This window comes from Xiphophorus maculatus, chromosome 13 (assembly GCF_002775205.1).
Source record: "Xiphophorus maculatus strain JP 163 A chromosome 13, X_maculatus-5.0-male, whole genome shotgun sequence".
Lineage (NCBI taxonomy): Eukaryota > Metazoa > Chordata > Actinopteri > Cyprinodontiformes > Poeciliidae > Xiphophorus > Xiphophorus maculatus.
The window spans coordinates 11639037-11659471 of NC_036455.1; the positions used below are offsets into that span (position 1 = coordinate 11639037).

The 20435-nt window shown below is 36.4% G+C and overlaps 3 protein-coding genes and 1 long non-coding RNA gene across 6 annotated transcripts in view; 2 read left to right on the top strand and 2 right to left on the bottom strand.

Moving 5' to 3' along the window:
* The window catches only part of LOC102237633 (CCR4-NOT transcription complex subunit 3-like), a 29096-nt gene extending 23388 nt beyond the window's left edge, over window positions 1-5708 (bottom strand). The window contains exons 1-2 of the mRNA XM_023344913.1: window positions 5567-5708; window positions 2419-2481 (exon numbers count right to left, since the gene is read on the bottom strand). Coding sequence (XP_023200681.1) covers window positions 2419-2443 — 25 coding nt within the window. The 5' untranslated portion in view covers window positions 2444-2481; window positions 5567-5708. The remainder of the gene's footprint in view (window positions 1-2418; window positions 2482-5566) is intronic.
* A 109-nt stretch (window positions 5709-5817) lies between these two features.
* On the top strand, window positions 5818-10082 carry LOC111610518. Of its 2 annotated transcripts, none has more exons than XR_002753680.1 (5): window positions 5818-5907; window positions 8653-8835; window positions 9282-9371; window positions 9725-9858; window positions 9991-10082. It is a non-coding gene; the product is annotated as an uncharacterized LOC111610518 (long non-coding RNA). The 2 variants fall into 2 exon arrangements; XR_002753681.1 differs by having other exon boundaries at window positions 9285-9371.
* On the bottom strand, window positions 7710-11987 carry LOC102221071 (coiled-coil domain-containing protein 106-like). Of its 2 annotated transcripts, XM_023344915.1 has the most exons (6): window positions 11847-11987; window positions 10843-11004; window positions 10229-10420; window positions 9988-10140; window positions 9690-9896; window positions 8834-9424 (listed from the first exon to the last, which is right to left on the bottom strand). In XM_023344915.1, exons 1-6 carry the CDS (start codon window positions 11884-11886, stop codon window positions 9243-9245), a joined length of 936 nt encoding a protein of 311 aa, XP_023200683.1. In that variant the 5' UTR covers window positions 11887-11987; the 3' UTR covers window positions 8834-9242. The 2 variants fall into 2 exon arrangements, with proteins under 2 accessions (XP_023200682.1, XP_023200683.1); XM_023344914.1 differs by lacking the exons at window positions 10843-11004; window positions 11847-11987 and adding an exon at window positions 7710-8804 and having other exon boundaries at window positions 9264-9424; window positions 9988-10247.
* Window positions 11988-12756: 769 nt separating this feature from the next.
* Window positions 12757-16091, top strand: LOC102237889 (transmembrane protein 238-like). The gene is made up of 3 exons (XM_005808166.2): window positions 12757-12852; window positions 13741-13898; window positions 14878-16091. Exons 2-3 carry the CDS (start codon window positions 13748-13750, stop codon window positions 15063-15065), a joined length of 339 nt encoding a protein of 112 aa, XP_005808223.1. The 5' UTR covers window positions 12757-12852; window positions 13741-13747; the 3' UTR covers window positions 15066-16091.
* Window positions 16092-20435: the final 4344 nt, after the last annotated feature.

The window sequence follows — 20435 nt, forward strand, 5'->3', positions numbered from 1 at the left end:
GATGCATAGTCATCTATGCGCTGCAAACCCCTTCAAACATCAGCTGACATCAACTTCATCTGTGCTGTTGCAGTGTTTCATTCTTTTTTTAAAATGTAAGTACTGAGAATAAAAGGAGAAGCAGTGAGAAGACCATTACGAATGGAATTTAAGGCTTATATCTCCACAGAAATGTAAGAACTGCATCCATCCATCTGGTGAGAAATTAACACTTGACCGTGATAGACGCAAAAAAGCTATCTTGCTAGCTAGCTAGTATGTTAGCAGTGAGTTATCTCCCGTCTCAGGTCACAGAACACAATGAAGATGTCTGAGAGCGACTCAAAGTTTTGCTTGACAAAAAAGTCCCGTGGGAAAAAAAATCAACAAAACACCCAACAACCTTTGTCTTTCACACAGTGAAGTTCATATTCACATTAAAAGCAGCATGCGTTTCCCTTTGAAGGCAACAGCTGTTCATACCAAACTTTAGCCGCTTCAAATTATCTGTTACATCATAGTAACTTAGTACAATAAAGAAAACTGCACTTGAGGAAAACATTATCCAACATTCAGTCTTCACAGATTTTGAAAAGACTAGGAGTTCACACTGACAAACTGGTTTCATCAGATTTTTGTTTCACGACTGAAAGACTGAGGATAACACACCTAACAGCTGCGCCTGCCGAGGATCACAAGCTAACACATCAAACTCACGAGGGCGGCAGTTTGAAGGCTAAACAAACATGCCAGTAGATGGCAATAATAACAGTAGTATCCCAGAATTTCGATTGGATATCTACATAAAATGAATGAGATGCTATGTAAAATACTTTAACACAAAAGTTAAAGTATTTAACTTTTTTTATTTAACTTTTTTTTGTGGGATATTCTTTTAATATGAGGTTGTTAGTGTATTTTGGAATGGCTTTATTCTAAAAACATGATCATTTCTATCTATCTAAGCAGACATTAATATGTTTGAACTGGATTTTATGTCCAAAAATGTAGAATTTATGATAAGTACTTTATACTTATTGACTGATATTTTACTCAGAAGTGACTAAGGATGCACAGATTTGTAAATTTGGGTCAATATCCAATATTTACTGATATTAGTTAATATCAGTTAATATAGTAATTTAGCGGTACACCAATAAATCAGCCATAATTTCCTTCATTTTGGGAGATCTGCAAAAGGCCGATATTTACATGAGAAACCAATTTAATCCACAGATCTGCAATGTCTGAAAATCATCCACCGTCTCCTTTTTCTCTGCCGTGAGAGACTGGTCTCATCTGCACGTGTGAGCCCAACAATAGTCACCCAACGTTGCCAACTTAGTGACTTTGTCAGTATATTTAGCGACTTTTCAGACAAAAAAAATTAACTGTATACAAACAATTACTAACCTAGATTTTTCACTGTAAAATGGAAACTTAAGGCACCTAAACCAAAAAAAGCCAAAGGCATTTATTACTGTAATCTGTTTAAAATACTGAAATAGTTAATAACACTTCTGTTGAGTTCCTTCCAATTATGCATTTTTTTAAGTAGAAATGTTTTTTGTTTTGATTTTTTTTTCCACGTGAAAAAGATTTGTTCTGTATTGATATTAGAGGTGCATCAATCAGTAAAACAGAAATAAAAATGTCTACTGATCTGTTCTTATCAATAATCCCCAAGTCAAATATTGGATCATTCTCTGTCTATAAATAGATCGACCACCAGCATGTAGTTTGATGCATCTTTGTTTTAGTTTAATGAAAACTAAAAGCGTAGAGACTTGTTTTTATTCACAAATACAGATATGTTTCAAGTTTGTCATTTTCTGTTGAATTTATAACTTTTCTATGCTATAGAAATGTAAAAGTGTCGAGTCGGAAGGTAAAGAAAATCAAAATCAGTACCGGCTAGGAAAGCCCTGATCAGTGAATCTCTGTTTTGTTTTGTCAGAAAAAAATCCCATGATTCCTGATGTGCCACACTGAGCTCCGCATCAGTCAAGCATCTCCAACCTAGCAATGAAGCAATCTTACCAGCAATCAACCCAGCAAACAACTTACTTGTGAGCGCATGTGATTTTTGTTTACAAGGCCTGCGACTCTTTTAAAAATAAACAGTTACAGAAAACGGCCGGACTGAGCAGCAGTAGGTGTGATCACACAGGAAAAACATTCACACATGATGTTGAACATTGGCTTCAACATTCTCACAGCGATACACCTAAAGATGCCATCAAATCATAATAAATTACAACCACGCCGCCTGTAAAGTGCTGTAGGGAGACCATAATAATTACGGTGGTATAATTTGTGGTATACCTCACCCAGCGGACACTTGATGGCACCACAACGAATCCTAACGCTTATCCGAGTGAACTCGGGTGTTTCGAAGGAAGCACAAACACACACCAGAGCTCAGTCTGAAGGCCTCACCTTGAAGTTTCCTTTTATCGGCCATGACTGATGACTAAGATGATGTCTTCATGCCTTCTTTCACTGCAGGAAAAAAGAAACACAAATTACTAGGAGAAACATTTTTGAGAAATAAATTGTTTTATCATCAATAACTGCATTATTGCCATGATGAAAGTAAAAATGAAAAAGATGATATATAAGCTGAACAGAAATTAAAAGCAATGACTAGAACAAGTCAGCACACGACATGCATGTATTCTGATGGTTCACTTTGACACGTTTCAGCTGCCTTTTGGGCTCAGATGAGACACATTCAGACTGCGGTACCAGAGGATTTCAGGCACCATAAAGGCCTCAGGAAACCAGTTAGATCATTTCTGGCTGATGGTTTGTTTCTGGTGAAATCATCAGCTCTCCTGGTTTATCTTTTGGATGGGTGTTAGAAATGTTCTGTTTCTAGCACCCATGTGGCTTTTAAATCTGTAGAACTGAAGGCACATATTAATATTTCAATATTTTGAAGTCTAGTCCTTCACATATTTTATTATGTGAATCATTATTGCACATTTCACATTAGATGTGGTTGAGATTTGCACATAACATTTATGAAAACCTTCAAAGGCTTTATCAACCTGGTCTATGTTGATGTCGACAAAATTTATAGTAAAAATATTAATATTAAGCAGCTTGACTCGACACCTCTTAAGTCTTAGTCTAATTTCTGTCTCAATAGATTTACTGTGTTGACCAGTAAATCGTTTCAACCAGGCTTTTTTTTTTTTATTATTTAGCTGCTCCATTTGAAATAGACTGGATGTTGGACAAGCAATAATAAATTAACATCATGATGATTTCCTAAAGAAAGTAATCAGATAAGAAGGCAAAACACTAAAGAGAGACACACAGTGTCGATGCTGAAGGATCAGCTTTTCTTTTAGGCCTAACCATCACTTAATGGAGCTTAGGAGGCCTTTCAAGAGTCAAAGAGTGCATTCCCCATGTTTCTACCAAAGTAACCTCACACCAGTTCTAATCCGCTTTCGTCATTGGGAGCAGCAGAAAATCAAAATGTCTGATCTATCCAATTTAAAACAAATGAAAAGTAAAAACATTCTGCTCCAACAATAATAAAATGTCAGATTAGCATCAGAATAATACAAGCTGACACTCTTGTTTTCCCACAGCTTATTTTGATCACCCATCATGAAGTACAAATAGCATAAACACCTTAATTATAAAAGGTTCTAAAAATAATACAGTTTTCAATTTATTTGGAATTCAAAATCTGAAAAGTATTGCAGGCATATTTTTAGCACCCTTTAATCCGATACTCCTAAATACAATTCAGCATAAATAACTTCAAAAAATAGGAAAGACAGAAGAAACTATTTTAAGGGAAAAGCATAAGCAGTCCTTTTTGCAGGAAACCAGTTGATGTGTGAAAAACGGTGCTCTGTTCACAGGAGATGATGATTAAATGTTTTGCCTTAGATGCAAAACACTGTTTGGAGGAAAACTGACACATCATATAACCCTGAACACATCATCCCTGTGGAAGCATCATGCTGTGGGGAAAACTGGTCAGAGGTAATAGAAAGTTGGAAATCAGTCCTAGAAGATAAACTGCTTGACAGCAGCAAAACACACATGACTAATCTAAACATACAGCAGAGCTGCAACAGACAGTTTTGAAGTGAACATGAGTTTGGAGGAATGCTACAGATATTTTTACAATTACACCTTGAGCGTTTCTTCATGTTCTGTAAAAATGTATCATCAGTCTCAGCTAAATATTACAAAAACATTCCTTAACGTCTAATTGGCATTTGGAGAGAGAAGCGACTGATTGCTGGAGGAGATACAGTGAACAACAACGGGAGCCGCTTACAAAAACTTCTCAGAATGTGAAGTGTTTGTCCTTTTCTACTCTGTTCTCACGTCTGATAGGAGACAGTGAGATATGGGGAGTCAAGGAGACAAACAGAGGATGTATAAATAGGGATTTAGAGAGCTTTTTATTTGCTAAATATAATGAAATATTTGGAAGCTAGTGTAATGCATTAATCAGTTTCCCTACATAACAACAAAAAAGCGTAAATAAATCTAAAAAATAAACACATGCTTGTGTAATTATCAAATGATCTCCAAATGAGGTATGCCAAAGCTTCCAAACAAAGAAAACTTTTGCTAAACCACACCTATGGTTGAATTTCTTTTATAAATTCAACATTTTGGAAATATTAAAAATGTTTATTCTAAAATATCATACTGAGCTTTGCATGAATGTTGTTCAGTAGAAACACAGCTGCTGGATTTATGAGTCTGACGGAGAGAAAAAGCAACCAATGCACCACTTTTTGTAAATGTCATCAGAAGAAATTTTCCAGTCTGCAAAAATTACGTTTTGCATAAAGAGGGATTAAAGTGGGATTTACAAATGTATTTCTGAACTAGAGTTTTTGTACTACCTGAAGTAGCATGGTTCCCAATACAGATGCTTACAAGTTGCAGTGTGTAATAAAGCGCCTATGGAATATGCATTTGTATCTCTGTATAATTGATATACAGATAGTTGTCCACATTGGAGTTGTTTTCATAAACGGCCCAATTCGCAGCTCGCTTTAGTTTTTAAACAACGTCAACATCAGCCTGAAGCACATCGTGTTGACTTCCGAGTTAACTTTTTTTCAAGCAGGTGCAAACCACTGTCCTGGAAACACACATTCACTCACCTGCTGAGTCTAAACACGACCTGACTCCATATTTAATAACTATTCAGGTATTAAAAAGCTGCACGTCTCTGCGGACTTGCACAACCAAAAAGTGCATCGCCTGATTTCACAAGCGGGGGGGGTGAAAAAGCGTTTGCTAGCCCGGGATGTTTATAAACAATGCGGGCATCACCAGCGCCAACAGCAGCGACAACATCCAGGCGAACACGCTTCAAAACAAACTCAAGTTCGTATTTCACCCGCGCACTTCTGGAATAAGTTGAAGTTTTCTGCTTTAAAAGCAATAACACTGAGTCTAAGTTGCTGTTAGTCAGTGAGACCAGCAGCTTCCCACCGGCTGCGCTGTTTGATGTGGGAGACTCAGTTTGGAAACGGGAAAGAGGAGCAGAGAAGGAACCTAAAACCATATTCCTGAACTTCTGCTTCTAATTCACCTGCTTTTTTCCGTGTTGAGATTGAGTTCCTCTGTCGGTAAGCTCCAACAAATCCTCAGCACTTCAATATTAAGGCTTAGTTTTTAAAATAAATTTGTCAATTCTTCTCGCTAAACAATCACCCCGCACATCCAAGATGGCTACCAGGAACACCTCCTCCTCCTCGGATGCCCTGGCGGCCACGAGTCCCGCCCCTTTCGCCTGTGATTGGGCAGCTTCTACTGACTCCCTGCTTTTATTGGTTCGACAGAGCAGTCTGTCCGGACAATATGCCTTAACTACTTCCAGGCTGACTTGGGCTATGATTGGATCGCCTGGAGAGGTTAAAGGGTAACCAGGCGGTAGGTTTACATGGGAAATAGAGTTTTGTTGTGTTATTGTCAGCTGCCAGTAATCTTGGAAAATACCACATTTAAGTTGGAGCACATTCAATTTTATTATAAAAACTTGTCCGTGGACTCTGGTGACGTGGTAATCATTACTGTAATCTTTATTTAACTAAGAAATCAGCAACCTACATTTTTTTTTACAAGTTAAATAGCTGCTGTTAACTATGGTAATTGCTGACAAATCATATAAAGTTGGGATACATTTATGGCTGCATAAAGATCTAATAAGAGCTTTATGTATATTTCATGCTTTGTTTGTTGTTTACTTTTTATTTTTAAAGGCCTTGTCTTGTTTGGTTATTTTCTATTAAGTAACAGTTTCTATATATAAAAACGTTTAGTTAAGTTTCTTTAGTAGGCCATCTATTAACATTCTCTATATGTTCTTTTATTTTAAAAGCACCACTGATATTTGTATATGTTATGTTATATTAGTAGAATAGTAATTTTGAAATAACATAATTTTTTTTCAGCTTTCCCCATTTAATCTATGAACATCGATCATATTTCCACTGTACAAAATGGGTTGGGGCAAGTTGTGTTATTCAGTGTAAAGTCACCTTTAACTTTGAATACTGAGGAAAAAGTACGTTCATCAATATTAATCTCAAATTCCTCTTGGCTGTTGCTTCAAAAACAAACATTCTGGTAATTTGCAAAATAACGTTTTAGATTTAGTTTTAAAAATTTGGACATAAATTCTCTTACCCTTAAAATCAGCTCCTGATACCTAATAATTCATACGTAAATGTTGGCATACTTTCTCCCTCTGATGGTTAGATTTTATTGTGATCAATGAAAAAAGCCATTTATTGATTAGACTTTAAAAGCTTCAATAGGCTGCAGGCTACTGTGCTGCTGATGTCCTTCGTTTGTAGTAGCTGACGCTCTCCATGCTGCACTATGTTATGCTGCACTTCCACAACCTGCAGATGTGGTTTGAAATTTTACATATTTACTTTGTCCTGCTTTAAAATGTCTAGTCTGCAAGTTCACACAACACAAGGAGGACAGCTGTGTGAAAGAACAATAAATTGTCAGATTCGTTGACAATTTTTATGCTTCAGGTATGAAATTATGAAGTTGGTGTTTTAGGCTACGGCTAAAGTTTGAACCATACCTGTGCCAATGAAAACTTTGGGATATGCTGCTTTATTATAAAAACGTCTGCGAAAATTGAAAAGCATCTGCCAGCTTATCAAATCAGAAATATTTGATAAGCTGACAGAATTATTCATGGAAATGCAAGGTTTGTCCCAATTTTGTTTTATTAAAGACACAATTGGATAAAAAAAAGAGAATAATTTAAATCTCATTATTGACACTGACACCCACGTTGGATTGTGGTTATTGCAGTATAGATTGGTCATAAAAATCTGCAGAGTTAATTTCCCTGAGCCAAAACCATCTGAATACGTCTTCATTGAAAATATAATCTTGGAAACAAAAAAAACAAAGGAAAAAGTTGTTTGACTCGTGAGCATTATTTTAATAAAACAAAATGTAAAAAAGGCAAAAGTACAGAACAAAGTAGAAAAAAAGAAAGAGAGAACATTTGTCACTGTTCTTTTTTTGAGATGCCATCAAGGAAACATTCTGGCATCACTTCCCTGGACAGACGGAGGATTCATCAATATATCATTCAATCATCCACAGTTCATAGCTGCTTTTTTCAGTCTGCTGGAACATTTCCCCCCTCTTTCTGTGTTAATTTTGATTTTAGTTTTCTGGTTGTAAATCCAATTTCCTGTTACAAAACTGCATGTCCTATTCATTACAGAATTTCTTCTTTCTTGGAAGTTCTGCAAAATCAGATTATAAAATTCAGCGCAAATAGTTTAGAGTATGATTCATTACAAGTTGAGTTCAAATTTGTAATTTTATAAACAATATGTCTGTTGTGATTAATTTCAAGAGGGAGTCATTTTTTGGCTTTCCTATTGAGCAGTACTCCTGTAATACACGAGAGGGCGCTGATGTTTGTCAGTTGCTTTAATTCTAAAAGCCAACCATTGTTTTTCTGCTTACTGACTGCTAGTAAAACAGATTACAGATTATTACAATGTTCACCTCTATTCAGGAGGGGATTCAGACAAATGTCTGCTGTATGTAAACAATACCTAATATTTACCTATTTTTTAGCCTGACAAAAGTCAAAAAATGTCTGGAGCATAAAAACTGTCAACTTGTTTTAAATTAAGACAAGAAAACAAACAAATTATGCAATTGAACATTTATTTTTCAGTGTGCAAAAGACGAAACCACAAAGTGAAAAAAGCAAAGCTTGTCTAACAGAAATCAAAATTCCTGAGCTTGGTATGCAGACGTCATGCAGTAACCATTGAGTGAAAATTTCTTTTTCTCCTTAAAAAACAAAATATATTCAGGGACAGTCTATTACATTCTATTAAGTTAATATAGATCTTCAGTTAATGTACAAACAAAAACAATAACACAAAAACAAAACACCTCAGACAGTGAAGATCACTGTGTCTTATATTTAAATTACTGCAGGCAAAAAAGAAAAAAAAAGGATCCACTCAAAGAAAATCTGCCCAACATCTGAAAAAAAAACAAACTCATCACATGGATCTCTTATATGTAGACTAAATATTGTATATTGGCACTTGACCTTTGCATAACTTTATTTTTAAGGCAAAGAAGATATATATGACCAACATGAATTTCCTTCCTCAGTTCCTGAACCTGTAGGAGATTGGGAGCAGCTTGTTGGTCTTCTTCATGCTCTGGACCTTAGCGTGCGTCTCCTCATCCATAGTCTTGTAGCATCGCCTGGCGTAATCCAGAAGCTTCTCCTTGGAGGCCTCAAACTCTCCTACATCAGTCACCTGCAGGAGAAAAACTTCAGTCTTTACAAAGGTGGAAATCTAGACCAGTTGTAGAAGTACAGCAGGAAAATTATCAAACAAGGTCAATCTATGTCCTAAATCAATGACCTGTTGAAGGCAGAGAGCCCATCTGGCTTGAATGTTTTTATCTTGCATAAACATAATGATAACTTCTTACAGTTTCTGATGAGCTGAAATACAAACCCATAAAAACATTATATTTCATGTGAATTGCTGGTGCTGTTATTCCTGAATTTGTTGATGTTATAGGTTATTTTCTTCATCACTTATTTAAACAATGTTAAAAGTTTTAAAACAGAAAAGAAAGTCCATTCAAATACTGAAAATGTAAAGCAACCAAAATCCAAGGAAAAGCCTTCAGGGAACCCAGAGAATTTTTGATTAATAGAAAATATTTAGATCTGCCTGCTGCTCTAGTCATAAAAGTGACATTAAAACCTTTTCTGGGGCCACAAGCAGGAGCTCTGCGATCGGGGAGGTGGAGGCCATCGTGTTTCGGTCGACTCCGTGGATCTGGAAGGCTCTGGACATGCTCCTCACCCGCTGGTATGTAGACAGGATCTTCTTGTAACGAATCAGAACACCATCTGGGTCTTTAACTGGACAGCAGAGAGGTAAACAGCAGGTGGAATGTGAGATAAATATCTAACAGTGTTAGATATTACATGTGCATTTTTAGAATGGGTCAAATAATTGAGTTAAAAAGGCAGGTATTGATTTTATGCAAATGAGGGCTAAGCTTGGAGAGCATTGAAAAGTATAAACTACACCAACTTTTTTAAAGAATAGACATTTTACTCGTTAACAACTTGACGTCAGTTTTATGTTTCTTTCTACTATCATTTCAGTTTTATCTGTTTTTACCTCTTTGCCTCTCCCTCCCATGCGTGATCCTGAAGATCCTCCTCATCTTCATCTTCGGCTCTCCGGTGCCACGCCCTCGGCTCTTCTTCTTTGACCCGCTCTCCACAGTCGAGTCTGCATCATCCTCCACCTCTTCTTCCCCCTCTTCCTCAACAAACTCTTCCTCTGTGTAATATTTGTCTTCTTCAAGATGAAACTCCTGTTTGACTGCAAACAAAAAATGCAATACATAATAAAAATAGAAAATAAAGCGCCTTTCCTTTACAACGTTACAACTGCTTTTTGTGATGCTCTTCACCAGGGACAGTGATGTTGCGGCGGATCCGAGCTCCGGGGCGCTGGAGGCGTTTGAGGGTCATCCCCGACCTGGTGGTCATCGGGGAAGGAGGAGATGGAGAGCTGGCAGGCTGGACTTTAACAGCACGCTGGGCTTCTCCAGACCAGTCTGCCACTGAATTCAACAACAATTGTAACACTGAAAAATCAGCTGAAACATATAACTTTTTTTTTCTTTTTTTTTGTAAATCAGCCCCCCTCACCATCTGGACTCCTCATGCTGACGATGAAGCGGTCCAGCTGACAGCGCAGGAAGTTTCGCTCCTCTTCCAGCTCCTCAATGCGTTTCTGCAGCCAGGCATTCTTCTCCAGCGAGACGTAGAGGTGAGCCCGCAGGTTAGAAATCAGGATGAAAGGGCTGTACTGGGAGTGAAGGGACTCCTGTACCACTGGCTCTGATTTCAAAGCAGAGGAAATAAATATATAAACACAACCAGCAGGGGACTGAAAAATGTATACATGGCTTGGTACAATTGTTATGTAACAATTGGTATTGTTACATAACAATACCAATTTATCATTTTAATCATAAGAGACAAGGAGCTATAGTTCCTGTGCTTCAACAGAACTGCTCAGGTTTTTTTGTTTTCTAAAGACCACTGATGTAGTGGAATCACAATTTTGTTTTACTTCACACTTGTACACTAATTTGTGTATCACATCACATAAAATCCATTGAAGTTTGTGGTTGTAACCTGGCAAATTGATAAATATTCTATACTTTTGTAAGGCTTGTACATTTTGTTTTCAGAGTTGAACAATTTTTTTTTGCCATTTACTGATACATAATAAATGTAGTTCTCATAATGTGACTTGCCTTCAATCATCTGCTGACCCTGGTTCAGGTGGTAGGCAGCTGGGCGCTCCACACTCTCTTCGAGGGGAAACGAGACCTCATAGGCATTTAGATACAAACCTCCCGTTTGTCCACTTCCTCCCATTTCTGATGAAGAAGACGAAGCCTGGGGGGTGTGGCGCTCTGATATATGGGAAAGTAACATTTGGCAAAATAGGTGAAAGTTTTGGTTGGAGAAGTTGAAAATTTTGTTGTACAAAATGTACAAAAAGGACACCGTAGAAAAAGATGAAATAAGTTCTACAGGTCTTTGCTAAAACAAATCAGTGAAAATGTCATAAAATTTTCCTCATTTTTGTAGAATTTTATTGAAACCAGCTAGACTTTCCTTTAAAATCATCTCATTAAATAGTCCTGCTGTACTTAAATCCAGTTATCACTGTTTTATTAGCATGGTGGCCATCCTGGATTCTGGCGTTTGGGTCAATGAGAAACTTAATTTTCCTATTTGACTCTTTCTGTTATTTTTTTTCTTTCAATGAGACACTGGAAAAGTGCATGTCAGACTTCAAGACTGTTTTAAACTCTTTGCTGGTATTTCCCCAAAAGTATTAAAACTGTAGCTCTACTACTCAAAGGACACAAATAAATCAAAATCTGTGAGATTGTATAAAATACGCAGGGTCTCCAGAACCAGTACTTCACATCATAAAATCATATTTGGTGATTCTATTCGAATATAAATACCCAGTTTATTATAGAAGTGTCGCAGCTTGAAAACTGTCTTAGCTGCTGTTTCTCTGCACAAGAAAAACGAAAAAACCAAGACAAACGAAATCACGCGAGAGTAGCTGAAAAATAGTCAATTGAAACAGTTATTACATAGAAAACATGATTTGTCACAATAAAGGAACCGTATTACAACAAAATGGATATTAACTGACAAAGAAAGGTCAAAACTGTTCATAAGAAAGGAGTTGGGAGATTTAAACATTCGGGTGAATGCGTCCCAGAGTTGCTGTTACCTGGCGTGTCTGTATCGTGTCTGCTGGTTGCGGGATTCATGACAGCTGAGCTTGGCAGATAATGATGAAGTGACTCAATAACAAGGCAGCTGTCCGCAGTATGTCCGCCGTAAGTTGTTATAATTTACTTCCAGGCGTCTTGTTCCCGGTTATACTTCTGTAATACAGCCTGAAACGGCGTCACATCAGCCGCTTCGCCGCAGAGCAGAAACCGGACCTGCAGCAGCAATTACCTGATTATACTCAGCCTCCACAGGTGGACCGCGCTCAGTTTGGATCAGCTCACACATGCGCAGAGCACTTTCCAGTTACATTACAGACATTAAAAAAAATCCTGCGTGTAAAATAGATGAAGTTCCTTTTGCAACATTTTTCCAAAAATAAACTTCCGTCGAATTGTTGCGATTTTTAACCAAAAAAATACCCAAAACACATTTTTATTCGTTGCTTTATTACTGAAAGGATGATAATTACCGAATGAACTAAAAAAAAAAAGAGCATGTATTGGATGTGCATCGCAGATAAAAAAAATCTTAGGTTTCCATCTGTGTACACATATAGCAATATTATACAAAAGTTACAAGAAAACATTTGTTTTGATGGTTTTCTGATTTGTTTGGATCAAGAAAACAGTGTGCTCCTCTCTTTATTAAATAAATAAATAATTTGAAAAATCTCCCAAAAGGAGTTCGTAAGTTTAAAAAATGAGCTTGAAAAAAAAAAACCGAAGTTCCTCTTCTTTAATTTAGTTAACTATGCAAAATGAGTTTGTGGTGACAAGTCTTTGTATTCTGGCTTGTGGTAAAGTTTGTGTAGCCTTTTCCGAATTTGAAAGGCCAAAATTCCGAGTTTATCAGTGAACGCGGCAAACCGTCTCACCTAAAGGGAGGGGCCCAGGTGGCAGAGAAAATTGAAGCCAGTAAACACGGAAGTACAGAAACTGAAGAGAAAAGTTCAAACCAAACTCTCAGCGAGCCGTTTTCATCGGCACGAGTCGAAAGAACAAGTAAGGCAGTTTAAAGATTTGTGTTTAAATTCATCCAGAGCGAGTTCAATTACTTGAACTTTAAAATCTCTGCTTTCTGTGATTTTTAGGATGTCAGCGTGAGAAAAGTTAAATTCTTATCTCAAGGTACAGTCTGAAAGACTGAAAGTCTAAAATGTTTTCTCAAATATGTTGCTAAGGTACATTATCTACTAATGCTACAGTTAGCCATTTAATCACCTACACAGTGGATATTATCTTCTATTAATGCATTTAACAAAGTTTTTATATTACACATATGCACATGTATTTACCAGTCGAGATGCATCAGCTTGTTCTCAGCGAGCCTTGGATAAATATTTGCATGACCTCAAATTATAAAACTATAATATTAAGGAGCTTATAAAAGTGAGCAGAATAAAAATTATCTAAAAAAAAGTTTAAAACACCAAAAAAACCCATCAAGTCTTACTTTAAAGTTTCCTGCTCTAAACACTAAAATTGTTCTCAATATCTGTTTCACTCTCATTTAGCATTTCACTTGCAGATATTTTTTTGTTTTAAAATAAATAATTTTAATTTTTTTATTTCTTTAAGATCCTGTCAGATTCAGATTATGTATGTAACAGTTAAAGAGGATATCAACACTGTGAACACAGCTGATTTATTATGGGAAAAAATAACAATTACATCAGAATTTACAAGATAAAATTGTCTTAACAGAAAAAATTAATTTCATCTATACATCTCTCCATCATACACATAATTACCACAATAGTGGGATATTTCCAGTCAAAAAGAAATGTAAGTATGGTGGATTTTATGTGACTTTGAAGCTTTAATTAGTTTTGTTAATGTGAATTTTTTTTTTTTCTAATAAAAATGTTACGTCCTTTCCCGCTTTTGCAGTCTCGCCATGGGTCTGTGTGATGACCTGTCTCACTGCAAGGTGGCGTTGGTGATTGCTGTGCTGATGGATCTACTGGGAGGCGCCTCTCTGCTGGTGGGAGTCTTTGCCTCTTTGAAGTTAAATGGAGAAGAATGTGGAGACGTCTTGGTTTATAGCGGTATTTATCTAAATTTGTTTTTTTATTTTAATGCTCACATGTTTTTGCTGTAGCTGATGTTGCCATACTATTTTATGGCAATTTAATGTAATTAAATTAGCAAGAAACTATCAAGAAATTCTTGGAGAAAAGAAAACCTTATTAAATACAGAGAGCAGTTTCATTGTCATTGCTTGTAAAAGATTCATATACAGAATAGATAAACCAATTTTGCCTGATGAGGAAAATTTTGTGTCAGACTGAACCTTAGCTTAAAGTACAGTCTGGCCTTAAGCTAAATTTATATTTGGAGAGATGAGCAGCAGTCTAAATTGTTTGACAGTTGTAATAAATCTTCTCACTCTGCAGGATGAAAGACTTGAAATAGTTTGGAAAAAATAGCCTTATATCCCTTCCTAGTTCACTGGGCTGAACAATGGCTTTTCTAAGGCCAGTGCTGGTTATTTCTCTAGTTAATACAATTGTTTTATGATCCAGAGCAACAGCCTGAGAAAACTCTTGCTTTTTTATCGGTGGTCAGATCAATTAATCAGATGCAATTGCTAAGCAGTATTTGGCTGCTGCTGCCCCCTATGGTCATATCAATGTTGAACCAAAATTTTCCACGTACTTGCTGTGTTTATGCTTTTTAACAGTATGTTTTTAGGCTTTAAGTTTGATTATTTCTGGATTTGCAAAACCCAAGAATTGACATTTCATTTCTTTTTTACAAATTGTAAAAAACGTATTTGGTGCAGTTCCCATGCAGAGAGACTGTATGAGAACTGTGCTTTAAATGTGTGTAGTCTGAATGTTTAGGATCGAATATATTTGGTACAAAACTTTGGAAGTATTTTCCTCTGAACCCATATTTTTTTCTTGTTCCTTTTTTAGTTTGAAAGTTGTGCTAAAATCTGATCAAAAACTCATTTTGCCAATTGACTTGTGCTGTTAAGAATTTTAAAAACCTAACATATGGTTCTGTATAACATTTGTTCAGGAATCCTTTTCTTAGTTGCGTCTCTGGCTGGATGGGTTCTGTGGTACAGTGGGAACATCGAGGGTTTGCCCCCCAAGAAGGAGCACGGACATCTCAACTCCGCTGTCGACCGGCTCGCCCGCCGAGTCAGCCGCAAGATCTTCTCCCATCGGAGAAACAAATATTATTCACAGTCAAATCGTGTCTGACAGTATTTTCAGAAAATGTTACTGAATCAAAACAAGTGTTAGATATGTACATTCATCATTTCAGCATATGTACACCTTCACCTGCAAAGTATTTACTCAAATGTTTACTATTAACCAGTGTTTGCATTTTCTAGCTATCATTCAATAAAGTGGTATTTTAGTGTTATTTTTTATTTTTTACAAATTGCAGCCTAGGCAGGGGTAATTTCATTACATCTTCCTGGTTTGTCCTCTAGAGGGAAACATACTCTACAAAAAGCAGCATTTGATCAGTGGTCAGAGGAGGATTTAAGCCAGAAGCTCTTTGATGCCAGGTGAGTCACTCTGTGATCCCTGATCAGTAACTCACTTCTGTTGTGAAAATTTAGGGAACTATGAAGACATGGCTCTGGAACGTCAGCTCTGTGTTGTTCTTCTGGTTCTTAAGAAATTATGGTCACTAAAACAAAACATATTTCCAATAGCAGTCAAACTTATATCTTTAATGAGTGTCTTAAGTTTGATTCATTTTTTTTCAGTAACCAAATGTATTCCAGAATTTGTGTATAAAACGTTGGAGGAAACATTTTTACCCTTTTCTGTAATTTTTTTTTCCAATCAAAAATATTCAAAGAATTACAAACTGTCCTTAAAACATGTTGGAAAACACAGCATGACAAATGGAAGAACAAGACATTTCTTTGTGTGGTGGTGTTGGGCAAAAATCAAAGACAAATTTTCACGTGAATGAACAATAAAGTCTAATTTTCTGTTTATCCAGAAAACTGAAAATGTTTCATTGTTGCGTTCTTCAACAGGACTATGATCCAAAACAAATGACCTGCATCAACACAAAAATAAGACACAACATCCTCTTTGTTCCTTAGCCATCTCAGACATGAAATGTAGTCCAGATATAAAGTCTTATTTCTCTGGTGTAATATTGATAGGATGTGAGATGAATGAAAGAGAGATTGTGCAAAGAAGACCCCAGTCTCTTTATCTTTTAACCTTGTGAAAGGTTATTCTATTTCTTGACATTTTGTTCTCATTGAATAAACATGATTAGTAACTGGATTTTAGCTGTTACATTTATGATTTATGCTTCTTTTCTTTTTCCTGCTTGGATCCTAACTCCTCCTTAATCCTCACCTCTGCTTCCACCACAGACTGACAGACCTTTGACTTGTTTTACATAAAATGTGGTGCAGGTTAAACACTTAAGCTTCTTGCGCACTCCAAATGCAAGCTGATTACCATAGATGGGAGTTTTTAACAAAAAAGTAGACTCTTACCAAAACGTAGTAAGTAAATCATACACCCCAAACATCTTTGAGACAATTGTGACAGCGTCTCTAACTTAAGTTATACATTGTTCATAAAAAATATTGGCCATATCTAGACCAGCAATTTGATATATTGGATAATTTGATCCTTTACAGCAATTGTGACAGGAGCTTTGAATTTAAATGGCTTCCTACAGGAACCAGACTTTGCTATAAATAAAAACAGACCTGCAGCCATCCCTTATTTTCTCCACTGTGTCCTGGAGCTGACCTCACTTAGGGTCATGTGACTCTAAGTGTTTCTAGATTAAACTTTCTTTTTCTGAAAATAGACACCTTGACTTCTGGCCAAAGAGCTTTTAGAAAACTGTCAGCTCAACTTTATTACAGTCACCAGGTTTCTAAGGCTCGCTGTCTGCTTGGTGCCAAATCCTCCTTACAGTGCACTGCGTCACCACCTTTGCTGTTTGACTCTTTCTGCTTCAACTTTAATTCGTGGCTTCTCTGAGTTAAAGGATTCCCTTTCTTGGAACTTAATCCAAGCCAAGTTAAGGGTCAAAGGTCAGACTGTGGATTGTGTGAGGTTAAGGCTGGTCCACAAAGCCACACAACAAAAATCCTGCTTATCCAATAAATACAGATTCTTTACAGTGTGAGGCCGGTAGGGGGATCCTGACTGGAAGAGGAAGGATGATGGATACCGAATGAGAAGCAATAAAAAGGGAGCGAGTCAGAGGTACACCAGAGAAAAGGGAGTATTAATAAGTAAAAGTAAAACAATACCAAGAAGTATTGGTCATTTAGGTTCATAATACAGCTTTATTCTTTATTCTTACGTTATTTTCACACTATCGCAACTTTATCTCCTATTATTTTGACTTTATTCTAGTAAAACTCATTCTCATAATGAAATGACTTCATAGTAATACTGTGACTTCATTCTCAAAATATTGTGACTTTATTGTCGCATCATTATGACTTTATTGTCATACTATTTCCACTTTATTCTGGTAATTTTATACTTTAATTCTTATTTTTTCTTAGTCTCCATCATAGCTTCTAACCATAAAATATCCAGGAAACTTACATAGAAATAATGGGCTTCGGTCTTCACCTGAACAATAACCCGAACTGGAGTCACTACGCTGATGCTCATTACAAGAAAAGTCACTGCAGATTCTACCTGAGGAGGTCTGTTGAAGTGCATGAGGCGCTTCTGAACCATTTTGTTTTTCTCTGCATTGACATCAGACATCTTTTATGGTGTTTTGTGTCGGAGCAGCAGCTTATCTACTGCTGAAAGGCAGCATTTGGATAAGCTCATTAGGAAGGGAAGGCCAGCTCCGTCTAGGTCGGATGCCCCTGTGCACCTGTTGGAGGTGGTGGGTGGCAGAAGAACTCTGGCTAAAATAATATCCAGACAGTGTTTTTCTCACCATGCATCAAGCTGTTGCTGAACTAGAGAACTCATTCAGTGAGGTTCACAAAGGAGTGTTGTCACAGATCCTTCCTCCAAGCCTCCTATAAAACCTCCTATAAAACATTTACAAAGTCATTCTGCAAGATCCAACTGTTTTAAATGACCACAAAGTTACTTTAGATATTAAATTGTGCAGTGGCTCTTGAATTATTTGACATAGCCCTGGGGAGGTAGTTATGCAACCTCATTGATATCAAAAACATTAAATACTTATCTGCTCTCTTCCATTTTTTGCCAGAACAAATAACATACAAAATAATAAACATATTATTCCCTGGCTGGATTCAAATATGATTTTCTTGTTGAGATGAATGTAAAATGTAAAACATTTTGTCATAGCAACACTTTTGCATTTCTGTGTGTGCAGTGAAATTGTGGAATGGATTAAACATAGAGCTTAAGCAGAGTTCAAACATGACCCAGATCACAAAAAGTTGTACAAAAATATGGCTTACAAGTGAAATGAGAAAGACAGAGAAAAAAGATTTGACCAGGTCAAAGTATTTGAGAGTATAAAGATTTGTATATATATATAAAAAAAAATTTCCTACAAATTAAAATTTGAATATTTTCTCTTTATTTTGGCATTTTGTTAAACATAATATCAGACCGTGAGAAAGAATTGTATTTTATCCAGTATATTTAAAAACTTCGTTTCAACTTTTGAAAAATGAAATTGCTTGGAGCCTTCCTTAACTCCACCCTCCCTCAAAAGGATTTTTTTTTTTTACAAATAAAGCTGAAGAATGGTAATAATTTTGAGAATTATCTGTATAAAACAATTAACACACATGGAATGTACAAACAGCACAAAAGTCTTGATTCATATTTTTTTTCTACATGTTTTCCTTTCTAAAGGTTTACATGTGTGTAATATCTTCAACTAGTTTTGATCAATCTCTCTTTGGGCTTCCTGATTGTCTTTAATTGATCTTCCTTTGAAAATAGCCAATTATTTTTACACATTTTTTGACCAGCACTGGTCCAGTTGAGCTTAGATGAAATATCTTTTCTACTTTTAGCCATAGCTATAAAATAGCATCATTGATTACCCAATGTCTGTCCGGCGGATAGACATTGTGTTTGAGGCTTTTACGGAGGGAAGATGTGTGCAGACAAGCAGGTAGTAAATATCCTGCAGCACTTTGACTTGCATTGAACTTCAGCTTAAAATAAGCCAGTTGACTGAACCACAATTACTCTGTAGGATTTAGTAGTGGTAAAAATAAAGCATAGTTGTTTCCAAAACTACTGTGAACCTTTGATCAGGTCAGGACTTAACGGTTTAAATCCGGTGGGTGGCTCTGCTGCAGTCGGTACGGGATTTAAATGCTCTTAATTAACTAAGTGTTGACTGCTGAATCCTCCATCTGCTTTGCTGTAACTGCAAATCTGTACATAAGGAAACCCACACCTCGCTCTGAGCAGGTGCGAAGGCGGCTCGGAGATCACAAGTCATTTCCAATCCGTTTCGGAACATTTTTTGTGTAGTTTCAATTTGATTGTCAAAAACACACATTTGCTTAAATAAGGTTTTATAGGTGCATATTATTATGAAACCTAACTGATACATTATGAAAAATATTTCCTACACTCTATGAAGATAAAATGAATTCTGTCATGTTTATTCAGAAATTTTAGGCAAGTCATGCAACATGCAACTGATCAGACCTGATGATACCCTATTTGTTTAGTTTGAGCACTATGGTTATCTTTCTTGGTTTTTAAAAAAAATCAATAATAATCTCTTTTCTATAGTAAACAACAACACAACTCATCAACTCTGGAACTCTGGCACCACATTAGCACCATTAGCTGGCAAGGTCTCTTGGAAATCTACCAGGTAGACTGGAGATTTAGAACCAACGTTACCTTTAAAGTAGTATAGCTGAGTAAAGTGACACTATTTCACACACACATACACAAATCAGTGATTTTCTATAACACTGCTGCTACAAACCCTAAGAAGGTTATTTGGCTCAGAATTCTGTACATTATTTTATTTATTCAACATGGCTGACATTGTCAAAAGCTGACCTAAAAAAATCCTGAGGTTGTACATATGCTATGTCTCAGTACTGTATTTCTTAAAGCTTATATTTAGGTCATAGTAATTTTTTCCATATTTAATGATTAGTGGTAGACTTTAGCTGTTGTTCAAAGTTTGAGCCCTTTGTGACAGGGGTGTCCAAAGTGCGGCCCAGGGGCTGTTGGTGTGGCTAGGGATGACTTCATACAGCTCTCTTCCTTCAATAAAATATTCCTTGTTTTGTTTGTAGTTGAGCATGTAAAACAATGTTTTTTATTCAAAAATCAAGTTTTGTGGCTGATAATTGCTTTCTGCCCTACAATTTCCACCAACGTGGCAAAGATCCTGGACACCACTGACTTAAGAAAGTCTGTTAACTTCAGCAGTTGCAGTTCTGCCACCGACGACACCCTGAGTGAGGCATTTCTCCTGAGCCCACCAAAAGTTAAAAAAAATAAATCAAGTAAGTTTCTTATTGTACTTGATTTGCATCCATGTCTTTAGTTTTGACTATACAGAATTTCAACTTCATGTGTTTTATCACAGGTTTATTAAAAATATTCCTAACTAAGAATGAATGTACTTTTACACGTTTT